General features: G+C 31.6%; 1 protein-coding gene across 2 annotated transcripts in view; it reads left to right on the forward strand.

The window, feature by feature from the left end:
* The window catches only part of DPY19L4 (dpy-19 like 4), a 54,055-nt gene that overhangs the window by 19,845 nt on the left and 15,136 nt on the right, over positions 1 to 19,074 (forward strand). For both annotated transcript variants that reach the window (XM_051970867.1, XM_051970868.1), the window contains 10 exons: positions 1,319 to 1,442; positions 3,686 to 3,820; positions 5,324 to 5,455; positions 5,558 to 5,656; positions 6,143 to 6,216; positions 8,010 to 8,168; positions 9,373 to 9,492; positions 11,872 to 11,992; positions 12,960 to 13,016; positions 16,070 to 16,152. In XM_051970867.1, the coding sequence (XP_051826827.1) occupies positions 1,319 to 1,442; positions 3,686 to 3,820; positions 5,324 to 5,455; positions 5,558 to 5,656; positions 6,143 to 6,216; positions 8,010 to 8,168; positions 9,373 to 9,492; positions 11,872 to 11,992; positions 12,960 to 13,016; positions 16,070 to 16,152 (1,104 nt within the window). The remainder of the gene's footprint in view (positions 1 to 1,318; positions 1,443 to 3,685; positions 3,821 to 5,323; positions 5,456 to 5,557; positions 5,657 to 6,142; positions 6,217 to 8,009; positions 8,169 to 9,372; positions 9,493 to 11,871; positions 11,993 to 12,959; positions 13,017 to 16,069; positions 16,153 to 19,074) is intronic.

Consider the following 19,074-nt stretch of genomic DNA (forward strand, 5'->3'; position numbering starts at 1 on the left):
ATGCCACAGTTTTTACTTAGAATATACTTAATGGCAATTTCTTGAGCCACACTTAATAATTTAAATATTGTGTCTCAGCTTGATAGTGTATCATGGTATGATGGAAAGACTTACCTGTGGGATAGCTAGATGATGAAGTGGATAGAGCACTGTCTTGAAGTTAGGAGGACCTGAGTTCAAATCTGACCTCAGACACTTAACACGTCCTGGCTGTGTGACCCTGGGCAAGTCACTTAACCTCAATTACCTCAGCAAAACAAACAGACAAATAAACAAAAATTTTCCTGTGTTAGTCATGAAAACCTGCTTTTAAGTCCAGCCTCTGACATATATTGACTTTAACACTGGGCAAGTCATTTAGCTTCTCTATTCTCCGACAGCTCTTCAAGTCTTTATGTTATAGAATAGTTGCTGTTCTATATAGGTAAAGGGAAATTTTCCTCATCAGAATTTCCCTACAACATTTTAGATAGATAAAATAAAAAGTAAGGCCTCAAAATGTGCCATGACTTCTAGTGTAAAAACTGCTTGCTGCAGCACACTCCACTGAATGGGATTTGTGGCAGAGTGGCTTTAGCCCAGGATAACTTTGGAATGCTTATTAGTTTGTTTTGCTCCAGATCTGTGATTTCACTGGTGTAAGAAACTCCTGGTAGGCAACTCTCTCCAGAGATGCAAATAAAACTTGCATATTTATACGTTATAGCTCAAGAGAGCGGCTTGGGCCACTGAGAAGTTGTGACCTGGCTGTTAAGTGTCAGACAGAGGAAGGATTTGAATCTGGGTGCTTCTGTTGGAGAGGCCTGCCTTTTATCCACTATGCTGTGCTGCCTCCCTGGACGTGCTCTAGGGGAGCTTAAAGTACCTATGGAGAAAAAATGTCCCCGGGACAAATAATATAACACAACTATTGCATGTCCTTGTGAGATTTTTTTTTTCTTTTTGGTTTAGCAGTATAATTTTGAAAAGTAATAGTGGTTGATCTTGGGATGGCATTGATTAGAAAAATGATGGCCTCTTTTGAACATAGGTTGAGAGAACTAAAACAAGTTTTATAATCAGCAAGTATATTTGCAATTATGTTTCTTTTCTTGAAAATCTTATGGAAAGGGCTACTGGTCCTGTAGTTATCTTTTCAGCTACAATTATAAACAGAAAACTCTTTCAAAACATCTTCTTCAAATATGAAAAACCAAGAAATTTTGGTAGAGAAGTTAGCTATTTTTAGCTGTGAGGCTGGCACTTAATAACCAGATGAATTTTCTAGATTAATATTCTAAAGAGCTAACTTGTCTTTTCTTCTGTATTTTCATTTTAGGGTAGATACAACAAGAATTGAGTATTCTATTCCTTTAAGAGAAAACTGGGCACTGCCATATTTTGCATGTCAAGTTGCTGCTCTTACAGGCTATTTGAAAAACAACATAAATACTTCTGTAGAGGTAAAATGCTAATTTCTGGTTTGTATATTCAATATACTACCCTGGTAAAAATATTTGTCATTTTTCAAATTTAGATATATTGGGGCTCAAATAATCAGTGAAACCTATTGCATGTTATTAGTTATGTGACTTTTAATCCTAACAAAACAGCCAGAATATGGGCCCTGCAATTATTTTTAGATAGAAAGGTGAGTTGTAATTGTAATTGCATAATGTGGCTCAGCAATGAAACGAAGGAGAGAGAGACTGAGAAAAAGAATAGGAAGGACATCTTTGAGGGTGTGACATTCTATAGCAGATCATTTTTTCATAGTAATAAAATCATAGTTTTGTAGTTATGAAATTAACTAGAAAAAAGTATAAAACAGCACTATTTTTTTGCTTGTTGTGACTATGAGGCTTGGCATAGGAGTTAAATTAATATCATGACTTAGAAAGCAGGGGTGGAGATAGTATTTAGAAGAGGAAAGCATGTTGTATTGGTACAAATATATGTTTTTCTCCTGAATATAACATTAATATTTATGCCAATACGGCATACTTTCCTTTTCTTACTCTGAACTACATTTCCCATTATATTTATTCTTCATTGTTCTTCCCCTGTTCACCTTTGCATTGTGAAGTCAGTAATCATTAAAGTCTGTATTAATTTCATTTGGAAATCTTAGCACATTCTTCACAGATTTTCTTTGCTTCCTTGTCCCCTGCAATGAATGTTGGCACATAAGACAATTTCTTTATGACAATCTTCTTAAAATATTTGTAATGAACACTGTGAACATATTTTCCAGGAATCCTGTAAATTACTTTTGGAGTCATGAGATGAATTAACTCGGCTAACTCCTTTCTCTAAGAAAGGGAAGGCCTTTGAGGCATTCTTCCATTTAGTTTCAACTTCTTTCTGTCTTTTGGTTTAAGGTATATTGAGAATGTTAATATTGAAATGACTTACTTCCTCCAGCAAAATTTCTCCTTGTTAGTCATGGGACAAGGGTCTTACATTTAGGTTATGACCAATAAATTAGTTTTTATACATAACCTAACAACTATGTTTCATTAATGTCACTGTAAAAGTAGAAGAGAATTTGCATAGGAGTAAGGGTTAGTTTGTATTTTTCTTTGCTTTGTTGGTTTCTATAGTTAGGGTTTATCACTATTTGGCTATTTACTGAAGGTGCCTTTAAAAAAACAGATGTCTTTTGCCATATTACACTTAAAAAAACTTTTCTAGCATAGTAAGACTTGCCAGAACTGGTACTTCACCAATAACCTTCAAAGACACAAGGTTGCCTTGCCAATATGAGGCAATAAAGTAGGTTTTTCTATAGGATGAAAACACAATGGATTTATAATTGTTTTTTATTTGCTTTACTTAGTTCACATTATTTAAATGTTTCTGATAATAGCCTTTTCTTTTTTTAAGATATTCAAGTTAGATCATACTAGGAAAAGCTAGGAATAGATAGCTCTTCCACTTTTTGAGCTCGTTCAGAGCTAGCTTTCTATTATATATTTTATGGTCTAGGTCATGATATTTTATCTCAGGGTAAAACAAATTCTTCATTTAAGAGGCTATGCTTTTAAAGAAAGTAAACACACTGACAAAAATGAATTGCATGTGCTTTCAGCCTTTTCTTTTTTTATTTACCTTCCATTTACTTTATTTACTTCTTTTATTACTTTTATATTTTAAAAAAATTCTGATTGATCTTTTGAGGGGTGTGTGTATGTGTATGTGTGCGCGTGCACATGTGCATGCACATGCAGGGAGTAGGCTGAAGTAGAATATCCTTTTAACATTCTTTTTTTTCTTTTTCTCTCATCCCTTTTTTTCTGCTGTGAAATCATCCCATATCAGTAACTCACATTTGTATAGCATCTTAAGGTATGCAAAGTGCTTTGTTTATAACTACTTTATAAAATAGATCATATATCACTTAGCATTTTAAAATTAGGACTTACTTTGATGGATTTACTCTTTTTAAAAGTCTCTACTTTTTTGTACTATGTCCCAATGCCTATATAGTAACTGATTATCTCCCAAAATCCCTTATTCAAAAGATGTTATTATTATCCAGTAACAATTATGTGAACTCATAATAGATGAAAATATAGAGAGTTACTGTATTTTAAAGTTTCCCAGGTGTCATAACAAATTCTTTGGCCCCAACTTCAAGGGAATGACTTTACATATCAGTGACAAAAATGGTGATATTTAGGTTATGCCTCTTGTTTCTCTCTAGAGATTTTGTTACTTGTCGGTGAGTGCATCAACATATACATTCATGATGATGTGGGAATATAGCCACTATCTCCTGTTTCTTCAAGCAATCTCCTTATTCCTTCTAGACTCCTTTTCCCTCATGCAAGCAGACAAGGTATTATGACATTTTGAATTTTGAATTTTTAATAAAAATGATTCATTATTTTATTTTGTCTATGCTTTCATGGTATTTTGCTTTCTAGTAAATATTAGTGAGAAATTTGTTGCATAAGTTTATAACACCTTGCTTTCACTTAAAAGTTTAAGATCATTCTCTTGAGAGAGTTTTATTTTGGAAATGGGAAGAATAACTAGAAGTACCCATAATGGAAAACCAGTGAAGAAGCATCAATAAATCTTTTTTTAAAAATTAGAATTTTGTCCCATTATAAAGCATTTATTTTTTCTTCTCTAATCCTCCAAACATTTTCTTAAAAGTCATACTTTTGGAGGTCTTGAAACTCCTGAAACATGGCATCTAAGTTGCTTCCCATCACATGAGATTTCCTCTTTATCCCTGAGTCTACAAATCCCCTCACTGATATCAAGGAAAACAGAGAGCAAAACTGATTTTTTTTTCCTTGATATGTTTTAAGACTCTTTAATTATTAGCTTTGGACTTGCCATACTTCATATCAATGGGCTATCTTTTCAATTTTTGAGAGTTCTTTTTTCTGCCGTAGCTTTTTACACTTAACTTGGTAACTAATCAGGCCATTCCAGGCAGTTCACTTTTAGCTATTAATATTTTTGATATCCTGTACACATTTATCTTGAACTATTAATAAAATATTGCCATGGGTAATCATTGGTTTTAAAAAAATCTACCATTTTCAGAATTAAATACATTCATATTTCAAAAGTTAATACCATATTGTTTTGCAAATAATATTAATAACATATTACAAACATAAACTCAGAAAACCATACTATAATTTCATTTGGTTGATTGTCCACTTATAACATTACTCCTAACAAATCAAACCCCAAAGCATCATTTTGCTTCATGATGTGTTTTTATGCATCCCATTTATTAATGATTAGGTAGGAAGACTGCATGGTAGATTTATTTTTCTTCTTTCATTAGTATTTGAATTTAACAGACATATAATTGATATAATCTCTGGACTGACCCAAAAAGAAGATATATTTTTATAGAAGAATAACCAGAAGAAGTGGATCTTTAAGGCTACACTTTAAAAGTCATGTTTTTACAATTCTATGACAGAGGTTCCAAAAGCAATTTACCTGACAGCTACTTGTAAAAAATTTCCTCTTCTGATTAAAATTAGCCAAAGATTCTGATTTAGACATTTATGTTCTCTTATCTTGATATGCAAAGCTGAAATCATTCATTATCAACAAAAATAACTATTTGATACATATTATTCATGACATTGTCCCATGTTTTTACAAGGAATTTATGAAACAAATTGTAAATTAAGGTTTTATTCACTCAAACATTTATAGTTATGATTGAAATAAGGTAAATTTTAAAAAGATATGCTGTGAAATTTCGATTATTTTTTGATACTTCAAAAAATAAAACAAATATTGAAGAATGAAATAAATTTTAAAATAAATTTTATTTGAATTGATTTAATTTTTATTCCAACAGGTTCATGAAGTGTACAAAATCTATTTGTTGTCCCTCTTCCTGGGATATTTACTGCAGTTTGAAAATCCAGCTTTATTGGTATCTCCTTTATTAAGTTTAGTAGCTTCCTTAATGCTTGCTAAATGCCTACAGGTAATTATAATCCATCTTTATTCTGTGGGGGGTTTTATTTCACTTTTTTTAACCAGTGAACTACAGTTTATAAATATATTTCTTCAAAAATCTTGTTTACAGCTGAATGTGAAAAAAGGAACTCGTATAGCCAGAATGATGAAAGTGATGTATTTTTATTTGATATTTACACTAACAGTGATGCTGAATGTTATAATGAAGGTAAGATTTTCTCAAAGATTAATAGAGAAAGATAAATTGAATGATAAACTATATTGGGTATAAGTGTCCACTAAAAATAAGAGAGTAACAAGGTAACAATGTTTTTTAATATGATTTTCTTTTGTATATTGACCAGACCCAGGTGAGTTGACTAACAGAAGGTGAAGACAAGTCTTAATTCAGAATAACTTAGCTGTCATGGGGTCCAACTATTAAAGACTGCTTCTAACACAAGACATTATCTAAGTTAACTGAGATTTCCTTCTGAAAATTGTTTTACTTTAACTTTTTAATATAATATACCAGATTTTATTGTTCACTTAAAATTTTTAACTGTTATTACCTGATCTAATCATAATGAAGTAAATACATGTAAAAAAAAAAAAGCAATGTGTTGTGTTCATTGTTAACATTCATATTATATAATTAATTATTATAATTTTGCCTTGTTATTCTTATGTGTTCATTCTATCTATTCTCCCTTAGATGTTTGTCCCACATAAAGAAAATGGGCACATGTTAAAATTCCTTGAAGCAAAATTTGGACTAAATATGACTAAGTAAGTTTGACTTTTGTTATCTAGAAAGTGAAAAATAAGCTGTTGAAATTAGGAAACTATAATTTATAAAAGAATTAAGATTTTTTTCATCTTTTCAAAAAAAAAAATCTACATTTTCTTATAGAGATGTAATTTTAAAAATCCCTATCACATTAGTGCTGGTTTTTCCCTTATTGTGATAAAACAAAAGAATAGAACTAGTTGGGGGGGAGGGTGTCTAAAAGAATGAAGAGCCATATTAATACAATTTAGGGCTAGTATTAAAGGCATGACAGTTTTAAATAAAGATTGCTTAGTGTGGGATGTTTCCTAAGTGAACTGAGAATGCCATCTGAAAAGTTGGTTTGATCCTTGGGTAAAGAAATTTACTTTGTTGATTTTTATTTAAAACACTTAGAGGAGGAGCTTTTCTACCAGAAAGAAGATCCTGTATCAGAAGCAATTTGAACTCTCCTATACTAGGTACATGATTCTGCATAAAATCTGACAAATGTAATGAACTCTCAGAATTCAAATACATTGTGGGAGTGCCACTTCTTTTGTTAACCCTCTTGAGTTTTATTCCCCTTTCTCAAACCATGAAGCAAATATTGGATTATTTCCTTATAAGGAAGCATATTTATGCACAAATAAAATAATGTAACAAATTATTTTTCCATTATAGTCATATGTAAGTAAAAACTATAATATTTAATAATACAAATTGATTCAATCTGTATTTTAATACTTTAAGGATCTGTACTTTGTCTAGTGTAGGTATACTTTTCAGAGATAGAGATGTTATAACCTTTTTAAGAATTAGTTGGTGCTATATGAGAAGTGAGAATATTTAGCCTAGAGGAGAGATGAAGCATGATAATTGTCTTCCAAGTGTTTGAAAGGTTAGCATGTGCAGGTGGGATTATACCTGTTTTGCTTTTGTTCAGAGGGTAGAACTAAGCAGTGGAAGTTGCAACAAGGCAAATTTGTAAAGAAAAAATTCCCATCTAAGAGAGGATGTGGGGGAAGGGAAGGAAAATTGGAACACAGTGTTTTGCAAGGACTAATGTTAAAGAATGTATATGTTTTAAAAAATAAAAAGCTTTAATAAAAAAAAGAAAAAATTCACATTTAGAACTCTCTAAAAATGGGCTGGGCTTTTTGGGATGTACTTAGTTTCTCTTTTTAGCAGTCTTCAAACCAAGTCTGTAGACCACTTTGTGGTATGTTGTAAGGGGAGATCCTGATTAATATGGGTTTTACTGGGTGAGTCTAAAGGACTCAAGAAGGCTTATCATAGAAAGAGCATACTTAGATGACTGAAAAACACATTTACATTAAAGTTTATATTCAAAATATAAGCTAATTCAAAGCTGCATTTTTCTGTGCAACATTTTAATTTTAAATTCCTGTTGTTTAAAAATATTATTTTATTTAACCTCAAATTTCAAATCAGCAAATAGGCATTTTTAGTAACATTAAATTGAATTGAATTCCATTGTGCCAACAGATGTCTGTTGTCAGTGATTTTGTTTGGTTAGAATATTATCTTAATGAGACCAAAATGATTATCCCCATCCAGGACAGTTAGCTTCAATGAATGATTAGATAACAAAATTTGGATTCAAATATAACAGATACATTGCTTTTGGAAAAAAAATAGCGTCAAGTTCTGTATACAAACAGTTCATTGTTATGCTCTTGCAGATATATTTGAAGAACAAAGTTTTCAGTTTTTTATTGAAAGATAAGAAAGTATACATGAAAACCTGTGGATTCTTTTCATTGTTATGCTTTTTTTCCCCCTCTTATAGGAATTTTACAATGAATTGGCTTCTTTGTCAAGAATCCCTGCAGGCTCCATCTCAGGATTTTTTTTTGCGATTGACACAGTCATCTTTATTGCCTTTCTACATTTTAGTTTTAATTATTTGCCTTTTTTCTGTGATACAAGTTATTTTCAGAAGAATCAAGTAAGTATCCAAGAGGTAGCAAAGTATAGGGGGAAAAGATTGGGTTCAGAAGACTGGAGTTTGAGTCCTAGCTATGGCTCCTTGCTTATTGTCTGAACAGACGCAGCTTATTTAGCACTACTGTGAAGTTTCAAGGGTCCACATCTGTAAAATGGGGATAATCCTTATAGAAGAAATATCAAAAGAAGAAAAATTTATGCAAAGCACTTTGTAAATGTACATTATCATTATCATTGTCCAAAATATTGTAGAGAAATATAAATATAAAGTTGCTACTTTGTAGTATGTTTATATTGTCTAGTAAATAAGAATATTGTTAAATTCTTCCTTCAGTGCTTTGTAAGATTCTGTTATTTGTGAAGTTAATAAGTAAAAATTGAAACTTAATCTTAATCCATCAAAATTTGGCATCTAACCAAATATAAATTTAGCATCGGATTAAGTACTGAAACTTTGTGAGATAGATACAAATTATTTTCTGATTATTCAGATGTTGAGTTGACTATGTAACAAAAGTAACTGCTAAACTTCCATTTTCAGTAGTAAAAATAAAGCAGATTATCTCTTGTGAGTTAAATAGAATTTTCTTTTCAAATGGTAATGTTTTATTATTATACTCAGATTATTGGAAGAAAGATCCCTATCTTGAATAAGCTTTTACAAAGGAAGTTCACTTATTAGTGTGATAATTAGATAATGGCAAGATATGTATAACTTTTACAGATTTGGTAGTACTAGTGATTTAGTAGATAAATTGTCTTGAAAACATTTTCATAATTTTTTAAAATAGTCTTTTGCAAATGCTTAGTTGTGAAGGCTTAATTTTAACCATAATCCTATTAACTACCATTTATTTTAATGTTTACTAGTGAAAGCTGACTTGAGAAGTCATAAAATCTTTTCAAAAATTATATTTTCTGAATTGGTTTTCATTCTTGAATCAGGTTAGAATCAGGTAAAACAGGTGGCATTCTCTGGAAATCATCTGAAAAGCCTTCCAAGTCTATTCTCTGGATTAAATGGCTAATGCTAGAAAATGTAGATATTTGACTAATAAAAGATCTTTTTAGACTCCACGAGTTTTTGATATTTCTTTGAATGGAATTGACTAGTTGAGATATGGCTTGATTCAAAGAGGGCCAAATATCTTTGATTTTTTTGGATATGAATTTGTAAAAAATAAAAATCCAATTTGTTTCCACAGTGGTAAGCCCTTAAAAGAAATAGTTACCCTGGAAGATGGTCGAATTGGAGAAAGACCAGAAATAGTATATCATGTAATTCATACTATTTTATTGGGTTCTCTTTCAATGGTGTTAGAAGGGTAAGTGCAAGTTTACTTTGTTTGTTTGTTTGTTTTTTCAGGGAGATAGAAGGATTTAATTTTAGCCTTTTTTTTTTTTTTACAATTTTTTTTTTATTAAAGCTTTTTATTACAAAACATATGCATGGGTAATTTTTCCAACATTGACCCTTGCATAACTTTTTGTTCCATATTTTCCCCTCCTCTCCCCCAACCTCTCCCCTAGCTGGCAGGTAGTCTGATAGATATTCAATATGTTGAAATACATATTAAATCATATATATATATACACACACACACATATTTATACAGTTATCTTGTTGCACAAGAAAAATCAGATCAAGAAGGAAGGAAAAGAAAAACTAAGAAAGAAAACAAAATGCAAGCAAACAACAGAGAATGAGAATGCTATGTTGTGTTCCACACACTGTTCCCATGGTTCTCTCTCTGGGTGTAGATGGCTCTTTTCATCACTGCACAGGTGGAACTGGTTTAAATCATCTCAATGTCGAAGAGAGTCAAGTCCATCAGAATTGATCGTCGTATAGTCTTTGTTGCTGTGTATAGTGATCTCCTAGTACTGCTCATTTCACTTAGTATCAGTTCATGTAGGTCTCTCCAAGCTTCTCTGAAATCATCCTGCTAGTCGTTTCTTACAGAACAATAGTATTCCATAGCATTCATATACCATAATTTATTCAGCCATTCTCCAATTGATGGGCATCCACTCAGTTTCCAGTTTCTTCCCACTACAAAGAGGGCTGCTACAAACATTTTTGCACATATGGGTCCCTTTCTCTCCTTTAAGATCTCTTTGGGATATAAACCTAGTGTCTCTGTTATTTTTAAAGTGAATTAATTTTCTCTTTTGGCACAAATATACTTTGGATAGTGTATATAATTTTATGCAAGTAAAATCTTGCAAATTCTCATGATTTCTAGGACTACATCTTGGAATGTTTAGTTTCTTCAATTCAGCATTATGAAATTTAATAGAGTATTCCTTCATTCTTATGTCTTTTATAAATTACTATCCCTTAGTTAGATAAAGTTTTATTTTGTAGTCTTCATTTGCCTAATCATTTTTCATGTACATTCTATTTAACATAAATTTGATAGCACAGTAGATTTTCAGATATTAATGTAAAACTAAATTTTTCCGAAATTGCTTAATTAACCTGAATATTTCAGGTGATGCTTGTGTTATTCATATTCATATCCTTACATTTTTATCATTTTCACCTTTTTGCCTTACTTCTACACAATCAGTTACTAAGCCTTGCAGAAAATCATTTAGCTTCACCAGAATTAAATATCTACCATGTGCACAGCACTAAGGACATAAATATGGAAAAACACATTGCTCTTAAAAAAAAAAGTATCTAGTCAAAAGGGGTACATATACCATTGGTTTCAGACTCAAAAAGAAACAGTTCATATGGGTTGCACATTTGAATTAGAAAATCACAAATTATCATGACCATATTTCATTGTAATTTTATTTATTTCAGACATTTCCCAATTACAATTTAATCTGATTCAGGCTATACTTGGAAAGTTTGCAGGAGATAAGTTTGATGCCTTTAAAATATACAAATGCTTATGAATCTAGAGAATATCTAAGTCCACAGGAAAGATTCTGAGAAATTGTAATAAATGTAAGAGAATTTCTTTTAGTCATGGGGATTAAGGAAGGCTCTGTAGAAAAACTAAAACCTGGACTTAAGAGGCAGAGAAAATTTTTAATGTGTAAAGATATACCTTCCAAGTCTGATTGATGTCTTGCTCAAATAGAGTGGTGAGAAGGCAAGATAATATTGGGGAATAGTTAGCTATTCAGTTTGCTAGACAAATAAGGATAGCTAGTAGTTGCATAATACTTTTGTTTGCAAATTGTTTTATGTATATATCTCATTTGATCCTATAGCTCTTATCATTCAGTTATGTGTGACTTCATCACCCCATTTGGGATTTTCTTGGCAAGGATATTGGAGTGGTTTGCCATTTCCTTCACCAGTCCATTTTACAGATGAGAAAACTGAGGCAAAAAGGATAAGTGACTTGACCAGGGTCACACAGTAAGAAATTTCTTACCAAAATTTAGAAAAATTTAGCCAAATTTAGACTTAGAAAGATGACAAGGCTTCCTGACTCTGCTTTGCATTTTATTCACTGATCCACCTTGTTGCCTTCCTATATAGTAGAAGTCAGCAAACTAGCTGTGGGCTTGCCCCATTGTTTTTGTGTGGCCCACGAACATAGTCCAGACTTGACTTATTCCTTATCTAATTTTACAATGTCATCTGGGTTAGAATCATAGTTCAGGTATTGACCGGAAAAAAAAAAAATCATTTCCTCCAAAAGTTGTGTCTCGTCCTTATATCATCTTTTCTTCTCCAGCATGAAATATCTTTGGACTCCTTATGTGTGCATGCTTGCAGCATTTGGTGTATGTTCTCCTGAACTTTGGATGACTCTTTTCAAGTGGCTTCGATTGAGGGCTGTACACCCAATATTTTTGGTGAGTTGCTATTATTCTGTGTTATAAGCTATCTGCTATTGAATGAAATTGGAATAGCATAGAATAAAATAAGCATGAATAAGATTACTCAGATTAAAAAACATGAAGCTTAAATTTTAAATGATTCAATCGTGAGAAGTCTTCAAAAATTAGTTGAAGTTATTAGTATAATGTTTCTAAGATTAGATAAGCCCAGTAATAGATGTTTAAAAAAATCAGATTCTTACCTTCTGATAACCGAGCCAGAGTAATTTATAGCAGTGTTATCTTAGAACATTGATAATTGTCACTCAACTGCTTTTCAGCTAACTCATCAGCTTTTTATTACTTTTAGTAACTGGCATGTGCTGTGGGTATGTACTCAAACATGTAATGAAATTATACATATATATATATATATATATATATATATATATATATATATATATATATATATGCGCATTGGAGAAGACATCTAATTTTTTACTTTTGCTCTACTTGTTTCTTCCATAGTTTGCATTTTTATATGTAGTAAGTCAAGATATTTACAACTGTTTCTTAGTTATTCCTTTTAACAATATCCTAGACAAAAAGTTCATGTAAAAGAAAGATTGAAAATTTTTAAAAATTATTATAGCATGTTCAACTAGTGAACTGCAAGTACAGGGGGCAGATTTTTATTCAGCATAAGGAAGGATATCATTAAAATGATGATTTCTTATAATTGATTGCAGTTCGAGGGTTTAATTTCATTATTACAGAAGCACTTAAACAAAGAGTAAGTGACTAACTGGTAAAGGGCAACAAGAATATTATAGAGGAAATTCTTATTGCCTCAGAAATTATACTATATCACCTCTAAAATCTCTTCAAATTCAGATTCTATAATATTTAGATTGCAATTAAGACTTTTTTTTATCATAATCATTAATATAAATGAATGTGAAAAGCTTAGTAATATGTGATCCTTTTTGTTTTAATGTCTTAGGCTCTTATTCTGAGCATGGCTGTACCTACTATTATAGGTTTCAGCTTATGGAAAGAGGTAAGATTTTTTTCATCATTTAAAAATTAATATAACCATTATTATATTGTGGTAGAAATTTAATAGGCTTTCTCTGAATGGATGCCCATCAGTTGGGGAATAGCTGAATCAATAATGGTATGAAGTTTGCTGATTTCAGAAAAGCCTGGAGAGACTTACATAAACTGATGTTAAATGAAATGAGCAGAACCAAGAGTACATTGTATACAGCAATAACAAGATTATGTGATGATCAACTGGAATGGACTTGGTTTTTTTCAACAATGACCTGATTCAGATCAGTTCCAATAATCTTGTGATGGAGAGAGCCATCTGCATGCAGAGAGAGGACTATAGGAACTAAATGTGGATCACAACATAGTATTTTCGCCTTTGTTGTTGGTTTGCTTGCTTGTTTGTTTTTTCTCATTTTTTCCCCTTTTAATCTGATTTTTCTTGAAAAGCATGATATAAGTATGAAAATGTTTAGAAGAATTTCACATTTAATTTAAATTACTTACTGTCTAGAGGAAAGGATAGAGGGAAAGGAAGGGAGAAAAATATGGAATACAAGGTTTTGCAAGGGTAAATGTTGAAAACTATCTTTGCATGTATTTTGAAAAATTAAAAAAAAAATCATTCTTTTAAAAAAAGAAATTGATAGGCTTTTAAATCCATAATGTAATGTATTGAATAAAGAAAAGTATTCTAGGTATTTATAATTTCAGAGATATATAATAAAAGGCTAGAACCTTTTGAGACTACAATCTGGTATAACTAAAATATTATTAATTGTTGCCTAATACTAGTATGGTTTTTTTTTTGATTGATAAATGATATTTATTTAAAGACAAAATAAAAATTTTATGCCATTCTATTTTAATCTTTCTTTGGAACAAAGTAATTTTGCATAGAAACAAAGTCCAACTTTTAAAAAACGTTCTAGTCAAGTATATGTAAGAAATGAAATTTTAATAATCCAGTATGTAAAATAGTCTTTACTAAAAAAGCAGTGGTTAGCACTTTTAATCCTATCAGTTTTATTGTTCATATCTAATCTTTGAAGTGACAGCCTGTCATAGTGAATGTGCTTAGATGCCAGGAAGACCTGGGTTCTACCTCTGGTGGCGTGGGTAACATTGGACAGTCAGTCCAGTCAGTGTTCTAGACTAGCGGTGTCACACACATAATAACCAGAGTAAAATTCAATTGAAAAATATTTAACAAAATAAATAAAATTATAATAAAACATGTTAACATATGATTTTCTAAGTTTATATATGGCCTGCAGAGATTATTATGAACAGTTTAATGTCCCCTGCCCTACCCTCTTCTATTTTGAATTTGACAACTATTAAGACTTAAGGTTGTTTTTTTTTTTTTCAGTAGTAATTTTTCCAGTTACATGTAAAGATAGTTTTCAACATTCATTGTTATAAGATTTTGAGTTCCAGTTTTTTTTCTCCTTTCTCTTACCTCTTCCCCCTAAGACAACAAGCAATCTGATGTAGATTATATGTGTACATATCATTTTAAGCATATTTCCATATTTCACAATATTCATATTGTAAAAGAAAAATCAGAACAAAAGAGGAAAACCATTAGGAAAAAACAAAAGCAAAAGTTGAAAATAATATGCTTCAATCTGTATTCAGCCTCCATACATCTCTCTCTGGGTGTGGATTGCATTTTCTATCCCAAATGTCTTGGGATCAGTTGAATCATTGTATTGCTGAGAAGAGCCAAGTCTTAACCATGGCTAACCATCACATAATTTTGCTGTTATTATATACAGTGTCCTGGTTCTGCTCAGTTCACTCAGCATCTGTTCATGTAAGATTTTCAGGTTTTTCTGAAATCATTTCTTATAGAATAGTAATATTCTTTTATATTCATATATCATAACTTATTCAGCTATTCCCCTAATAAATGGACTAATTTCAAAGAAGGTACCAACCTGCATTAGTAGATCAAACTTCTTTATGTGAGAATCTCCTCTACCAATGAAATGAAATCCCATATTCAATACCTCTCCCTAACCCATGATAAACATTATTATTGTAATTAAGACACATTAATAACATAGTCTCTTATATCTCTTACTCATTAGAGCATACCTATAAGCTGCTTCCATCAGTAAAATGTGAGAATAGAGAATAGTACATAGTGAAATGAGAGACTCCCTAAAGTCATAAAACAATTGGATTGGTAAAATACTCATAATGTAACATTTGCTTTCCTTTTGTTTTCTTAGCTTGCCATATTTGAAGCTCTTAAAATTTCTGGTATACGGTGGTCTTACCGTACACAAATGAATTTTATAAATATTAGTGATTAATTAGAACTTGTAAGTGTGGCTATTTTTTAGAAAATTTTACCCTACAAGAAGTCATAATATAGAGTTCATAATTTTTTGGTTTTCAAGGAAAACTAAATGTCTTAGGAAAGCCACTGACTATTTTATAATTGATTTTATGAATCACTGATCCCACAGTCTTAAATGCGTTATCTATGTTAATATAAGAAATAAATCTGAAAAAACAAATTTGGTATTGAAAGTAAAGATGGAATGAAAAATTGAGGGATTATTTTCACTGAGGCTAAAGCCATACCAGCAAAGTTAATAATATTGAGAATAAAATACTGTGCTAATTCCAAATTTTCTAGTTACCTATAAGATATAAATGCTATAAATACCTTGACTTATGTGACACATGAAACTTAGTATCAGCTTTAAAAAGTTGCTAATAACTTCAAAAATCATTTATTTGAAACTAGGATTAAATCTGAGTATGTTTAACAGAATAGATATAATTATTTAATTATTGAGGGACCTTTGTTGAACACAAAGTTCAACATAAAAATGACTTATCTATATGAATTAGGCTTGATAAATTAGGTATTTTATTGAAAGAAAATACAGACCTGTGACACTATTTGCTTCAGCGAAAACTGTTCATTTGTGCTGTGTTCTCTATTACTCTTTACACTTAGGTCCAATAAAATATTATGAAAATGTTTAGAATTTTTAATTTTTTATATATACTTTTTGGGACTTTTGCTTTGCCTTTTAGTTTTTTCCAAGAATAATGACAGAACTTTCAGAACTACAAGAATTCTATGACCCAGATACAGTGGAACTTATGACCTGGATAAAGTAAGAATTGAAATTCAGAAATAAGATAATTTGTCCTATGTAATTTTATTTTAAAATACCTTTTGTGTGTTTTAACTGTTGCAATTAATTTTCATTTGTTGCATCAATGAGTGATTCAGAAGAAAATATTTTCACCTGAAAAGTTAATTGTTATATATATTTAACATTTGAAATTTTCAACATGTTGATTTTTAAAATTAAGCAAGTTTTCAGATCTAAAACATTGTAACTTTAAGATCAGAATTTGTAGTTTTGATAAATGTTTCTTTGGCTAATTTACTTTGTTTTTGGGTTTTGTTTTTTTTTTCCTGAGGCAATTGGGATTAAGTGACTTGCCCAGGGTTACACAGATAGGAAGTGTTGTCTGAGGTCAGATTTGAACTCAGGTCTTCCTGACTTCAGGGCTGGTACTCTATCCACTGTACCATCTAGATGCCCCACCTAATTTACTTTGAGAAATACTGCACTTGTGAATTTGAATTATATCTGAAAAAAGTATGTTATCTGTAAAATGTGTAATTTAGTTCAGCAAATATAACCTGTGCAGTGCTGGTCAAATCACTTGACTTCTTTAGGTCTCAATTGGCTCATCTGTTTAAAAAAAAAAAAAAGTTATATGTCCGCTAAAGTCCCCTCCAGCTCTAAATCCAGCTCTGTGAAACTGTTATATACTAGTAATAAAATAATTCAATATGATGGGAAGACCCTGGTCCTGGACTCAGATACCAGTTCTTTACATTTACTAGTGTTAAGTAGTAATCATAGTAAAAGACTTTGGTTAAGTTACTTAACCTCTCTTGGGCTGTAATGTGGAATCATATCAATAGTACCCACCTCATAGCATTGTTGTAAAGAAATTATCTTATATAATTTCTCCCCAAATATCAGTTACTATGATTATCTAACTTATAGAATTGTGGTTTTTTTTTGTTTTGTTTTGTTTTTTCCACAAAACGTTGAAATTTATTAAGTTCCTATTTTGTGGAGATACTGAGAGTCCAAAAAGAGAAAAGAGACAGTTCCTGTTCTCAAGATCTTTACAGAAAAGATATATAAACAACTTTGATCCAGGTTTGGTGAGAGAAGTACAAATGCAAGATACCAACTGAGTACTAAAGAAAATTTGAGTAGGCAGAAAGGACTTTCACTTTTGGAAGTCAATGAAGACATCTTGAGGAAGTGGTTCCTGAGCTGAATCTTTAAGACAAGACCATTTAAAGAAGTCAGAGGGGAATGAAGGGAGAGCAGCTTATCCCAGACATAGAGGAGCATATCCAAAGACACAGGGATGGAGGTAATGAGACAGGAATGGAAATGAGAACCCAGTTTGGCTACAATACAGACATGTAGCAGAACAGTAGGAGTTATTTAGGCCTGGAAAGGTAGGGTCAACCATAATATGCAAGCTTTGAGTACCAACCTCAGCTTATACTTCATGTGGTATTGAAGATCTCTGGAGGATTTTTAATGGATGAGTGACGTGATCAGAACTGTGCATTAGCCATGTGCTTAGACAAGTCATATGAAGAGGTAAAAGTGGAATAGTACAATGCCAACCACAGAGTAGACCCTTCAGAAATGTTTATTGACTTATGAACTGGATGTAACAAAATATTAGCAGAAAATTAGTTTAGGTAAAGATAAAATGATACTTAGCATTGTAAACTTTGAAGCACTTCAAATCTTTTTTGTTTATTCTCCTCACTGAACTTCAAGTGTTTATATAAACTATTCTCATTATTATTCATGCCCCTTCAGATATGGAACACAGTATAAGGAAAGCAAGCCTTAAGCACCAGGACTATGGAGATAGCTAAATGGTGCAGTGACTAAGCACCAGCCCTGGAGTCAGGCTGACCCGAGTTCAAATCTGGTCTCAGATACTTAACACTTAGCTATGTGACCTTGGGCAAATCACCTAATCCCAATTGCCTTGTCAAAAAAAAAAAAAAAAAAAAAAAGGAGAGGAATCAGGGCCATGTGGGTTGGAGTCCTTTGTTTGAATCATACTGACCAGTCACTTAACCTCTCAATATCCCAGACATTTCTGAATCTATTAAGTTGCTGAGATTTTATGGATCTCTTGTTAGAAGGAACTTCCTCAACAGGAATTCACTTCATTAATAAAGTCACGGATCTAAGGTGAAACAGAAAGACCAATTTGCTAATATTAAAGTAATCTTACTATACCATACTAGCTATATAGTAAGTTAAAGGATATCAGTCATCTCATACTACCTTTTTCTTCATATTGTTAATTTTGTCTCTGTCTTCCATTTGAACTTACCTTACTTCTTTTTTGTTTTCAATATACTTGATAATTCCTCTCTGAACTTTATCTAAGATATCTGTAACTTGACCATTTGTTCAGCCCTTATTATTCACCATAATACATTTATCTGCTTTTTAAAAGATAACTTTAATAAATATCTTTTTTTAAAAATATACATCTTTTTAAGGAAGTTTATATTTGCTCTAGATCACCACTTTTATAACTCTCATCCAGTCTCTCATTTTCAAGCAAAATTATGAGCCTCCCTTTACCAATGGTTATCCTTAATATATACATATATGGACACTGAGAGCCTAATAGCAGTGAATGCTTTTGGCTGTTTAAAAGTTTAAAAGGTGGGGAATTTCAAGGGGAGGAGAGAAGACACAACTTTTTGTGACCTCCTCTGACCTTCTCTCAAACTAACAATAGAATAAGCCTCTAAACTGGTCCTGGAGCCAAAGAATCATACAACACATTCCCAGAATAAGATACCTTGGAAGAACTTCAGAACAGGTCTGTTTCAAATAGGCCAGGGGACAATCTGTCGAGCCCAGACTGCAGCAACAGGGCAAGAAGCTGGGGCAGGGAGTCAGAGCATTGCAGCTTCCATGCACCTGGGAATCTTCTGTGAGTCTCTTAGGATACTC

The sequence above is a fragment of the Antechinus flavipes genome, chromosome 1, assembly GCF_016432865.1.
Source record: "Antechinus flavipes isolate AdamAnt ecotype Samford, QLD, Australia chromosome 1, AdamAnt_v2, whole genome shotgun sequence".
NCBI lineage: Eukaryota > Metazoa > Chordata > Mammalia > Dasyuromorphia > Dasyuridae > Antechinus > Antechinus flavipes.